This window comes from Spinacia oleracea, chromosome 3 (assembly GCF_020520425.1).
Source record: "Spinacia oleracea cultivar Varoflay chromosome 3, BTI_SOV_V1, whole genome shotgun sequence".
In the NCBI taxonomy this organism is placed as follows: Eukaryota; Viridiplantae; Streptophyta; class Magnoliopsida; order Caryophyllales; family Amaranthaceae; genus Spinacia; species Spinacia oleracea.
The window spans coordinates 31,751,842-31,755,766 of NC_079489.1; the positions used below are offsets into that span (position 1 = coordinate 31,751,842).

The 3,925-nt window shown below is 33.2% G+C and overlaps 1 protein-coding gene across 1 annotated transcript; it reads left to right on the top strand.

Annotated features, from left to right (window-relative positions):
- The first annotated feature begins 216 nt into the window (after positions 1 to 216).
- On the top strand, positions 217 to 2,852 carry LOC130468916 (uncharacterized). The gene is made up of 2 exons (XM_056837968.1): positions 217 to 697; positions 2,097 to 2,852. Exons 1-2 carry the CDS (start codon positions 671 to 673, stop codon positions 2,430 to 2,432), a joined length of 363 nt encoding a protein of 120 aa, XP_056693946.1. The 5' UTR covers positions 217 to 670; the 3' UTR covers positions 2,433 to 2,852.
- Positions 2,853 to 3,925: the final 1,073 nt, after the last annotated feature.

Genomic DNA, 3,925 nt, shown 5'->3' on the forward strand with positions numbered 1-3,925 from the left:
CTCTTTTCCATCTACTTTATTCCAATTTTCATCAAACTCAATCAACATTTGTACTTATTCTACTTTTCCATGTACTATATTCCATTTTCTTAAATTCGTGCTTTTGGTCAAACGGGACTATAAATATGGGACGGAGGGAGTACTTTCTTTACTATTTTGTCATTTATTAAATTTTGTTTGGAAAAAAAAAATTAAATATGATATGTAGTTTGGTGGATAAGTCTTTATTGTTTGAAACTTGAGGTCAAGAGTTCGAGTCTTATCTAAACATATTTCTATTTTTTTTATTGTAAGCAAATGCATAGAGTAGGAAAAAGGGAGAGCAGCACGTGGCTGATAAACTTGATTATAAAGGCCTTTTAATATATAGTATAGATTAGATTATATTCTTTTACGGAATAATTGGTAATGAGGAATCAATGCAAACCTATGGTTGATATAATCTTGGCGACTTGCCTAACTGATGGCTAGTCAGTGGACTATCCTTTTGCAACTTTTTGGAATTTCTTAAAATATAATTGATGGCCAATGTTTAATTGATGGAACATATGTTTAGAAAGTATCAAATGATACGTTTGTAAAGTTGGTTATGGAATTCTGTCTCATATTCTACTACGGAGTACTATAATGCAAGAATCTTCACCATGGAACAATCCAAAATTCCTTCACCATGGAAAAGCCGAGTAAAGGAATCAAGGTATGACGTACTATGTCAGTTCTTTCTTTGAAAATATACCGATTTATATTTATAGTGTATTTGGGAACTCTAGTTTAATGAGGAAAAGTGTAAAGTTGTAGAGATAGGAGAATTTTTTAATTTCAACTTGCTTGGTAATTTAAATGGAAAATTGAGGAATTAAAATTGTGTGGAAACTCTTGGATGTTATGAATATAATACGGATACTCATTATACCTCATCAATATCTCCGTAATATTCTAGGATTTTTGTTCTCCTTCTTATCTATTTCGTTTATTCACAACACGTTATCAGCACCAACTCTAACCGACTAAAGCAGACAAAAAACAAAGGAAACCCTACCCGCCGATCGAATAGAAAAGAAAGAAATTGTCATCACACCATAAATATAAGTTTACTTTAATTGTTTGATTGTTTAAATTTGATCAATATACTCATGGTAAAATTATATTATTCGATGGTTCTATACATGTTTTAATAATTTGGGATTTGCAATTTATAGAGTCCAACGTGTGCCATAAGTTTATATACTTGGATGAGTTGGATCTGCATGATTCCGCAATTGGTCGTTTTCATGATTTTGATTTTTCTGAAACTTTGTTCAATCATCGGGTACCAAGCAATTTGTATTGAGTAGGAACTTTGTGGCCTTGAAATTACTTTTGTTCTTTGATTCCGATGGAGGTCTATTAAATGGTATTTAATTTACGAAACTCCGATCCGCATTATGATTCTAAATTTTGGTTTTCTTTTTTTGTTTGGCACTCTGCATTAATGTATTATAATAGCAAAAGTTACGTGCCAGATCTGTGCTTTTAGCATAATGTTTATAATCAATGGGTTTAAAGTCATGCTTCTTGCATTGTTTTATTTTGCATCTAAATGTATGCTTCTTATCAAGTTTTATATTGTCGTTTGAGAGCCCTAATTATTATCATTATCTTGTATGGTGAATTATACCTTATAAAACTTGAATTTGGGCTCTTGATATTACTGGAAAGAATTATTTGTCTTGGGTGTTAGATATCGAAATTCACCTAGGTGCAATATAATTTGGTGATACAATCAAAGAAGAAAATAAAGCAACAAATCAAAACAAGGCTAAGGCTATGATATTTGTTCGCCATCACCTCCATGAGGGTTTTAAGATTGAGTATATGACTGTAATCCACAAGTCTTTTGTAGTAATTTAAAGTTAAGGTATGACCACCGGAATATTGTGATAATCTTGTTTTGACCGGTTAAATTTAAGGCTACAAGACTTTAAGTCTGCAACGGAATATAACTCTACTATGTTCAGAATTACTTCACATTGAAATAATGTGGAGAGAAAATTACTGATGCAGAAATACTGGAGAAAACATATTCTACCTTTCACGCAAATAATATTGTCCTGCAGACACAATACCTTGAAAAAAGATTTAAGAAATGTTTTGGACTTATATCTTGTCTCCTTGTGGCTGAGCAAAACAACGAGCTATGGATGAAAAATCATGAATCACGTCCAACTACTTCTGCTCCATTCCCTGAAGCGAGTGCAACATCCATATTGGGAAAGAACAATATCATGCCAACAATAGTGGTCAAGGAAGTGGTCGCGAATACAGATATGATCGAGATCGAGGTCGAGAAGGTTCTTTCAAGAACTTATATTTCTACCAGAAGTGGGACAATAAAAATGGTAACAAACAAGAGAAAGATAAACAAATTCTCTCATGATCAAGTTACTACCTAAGATCCAAATTTCCCTTCTCAAAATAACGAGGGGGAATATGGGGCTAGGGACCCTTCTGCTGGTATCGGGCGTTTGGCTTATGAGATGTAAGAAATCTATGTTACCGCTGTGGAGGAAAAGGTCATTGGTCTCGTACATGTCTTACACTAGAACACTTGGTTGACCTTTATCGACAATTATTGAAGCAAAAGGTAAAGAAAGTAGAAACAAATCTTGTATACGAAGGGGCGAAAGTTACTTTGATTGTGGTGATACAACTCATATGAAATTGCTGATTTCTTCACCACCCCTGAAGGGAATAATTAATCCTTGGAGTCGATTATGGTCATTTAAAGAATAAAACTTTTTTTTTTCTTGAATTCATGTTATTTTATTATAGTTTTTATTTGTTCGTATTATGATATTATAAAGACAGTTAAATTTGGGTAATTTTACTAAGTTATTCTTACATACATGTCTATTAATTTATTTACTTGAAGAATGCCCCTCAAGTTCAGTTAGAAATTAATGGTGAAGATTTATGCCTAGAAGACAGTACAACTACTCATACCATATTTAAAGACAAGAGACATTTCTCTCATTTGACAATGAAAGAAACTACTGTGAGTACTATATCAGGTAGTACAAAGATTATGAAGGCTCTGGAAGAGAAAATATATTATTGCCTATGGAAAGGAAATTTGAAATCATTGATGCATTGTACTCTCTCAAGTCTCAAAGAAATTTTTTGAGTTTTAAAGATATTCACCATAATGGATATCACGTCGAGTGCCTCCAAATGACGAGTTTTACCCAAGACACTAAACATTTGTTAGAGAATTTACATCCATTCTGCACTAGTTTTTCACACACGAAAATTAATACATTTGAAATATATTCTATAGTAAACCAAGAGTTTACATATAATCTCACCGTTTAGCATGACCGGTTGGGAAACCCCCGGTTCAATAATGATGCAAAAAAATAATTGAACCATGTGGACATTCATTGAAGAACCAAAAGATTATTCCTAATTACTTCTTATGTGTTGCTTGCTCACAAGGCAAGTTGATAATACGACTCTCACCAGCCAAAATAAATTTTGAATCTATACAAGGACATATTTGTGGGCCAATACCCAACTTATGGAACATTTAGATACTTTTATGGTTTTCATTGATGCATCGAGTAGATGGTCACAGGTATCATATCCTTGTTATCGACTCGCAACCTAACGTTTGCGAGACTACTTGCTCAATTGATTAGATCACGAGCACATTTCCAGATTTTTCTATAAAGGCAATTCGTCTTGATAACGCTACTGAATTCACTTCTCAAGCCTTTAATGATTATTTCATGGCCATTGAGATACGTGTTTAGCATCTTGTAGCACGTGTTCATACACAAAATGGTCTACCTGAATCATTAATCAAACGCCTAAGTTGATTGCTAGACCATTACTTATGAAATTCAAACCCCCAATGTCTACCTGAGGACATGTTATATTACATGCA

Coding starts and splice junctions, on each gene's coding strand:
- LOC130468916 (XM_056837968.1), top strand. CDS start 671: ATGGAAAAGCCGAGTAAAGGAATCAAG. Junction 698..2,096: donor AGCCGAGTAAAGGAATCAAG/GTATGACGTACT, acceptor ATTGTCCTGCAG/ACACAATACCTTGAAAAAAG.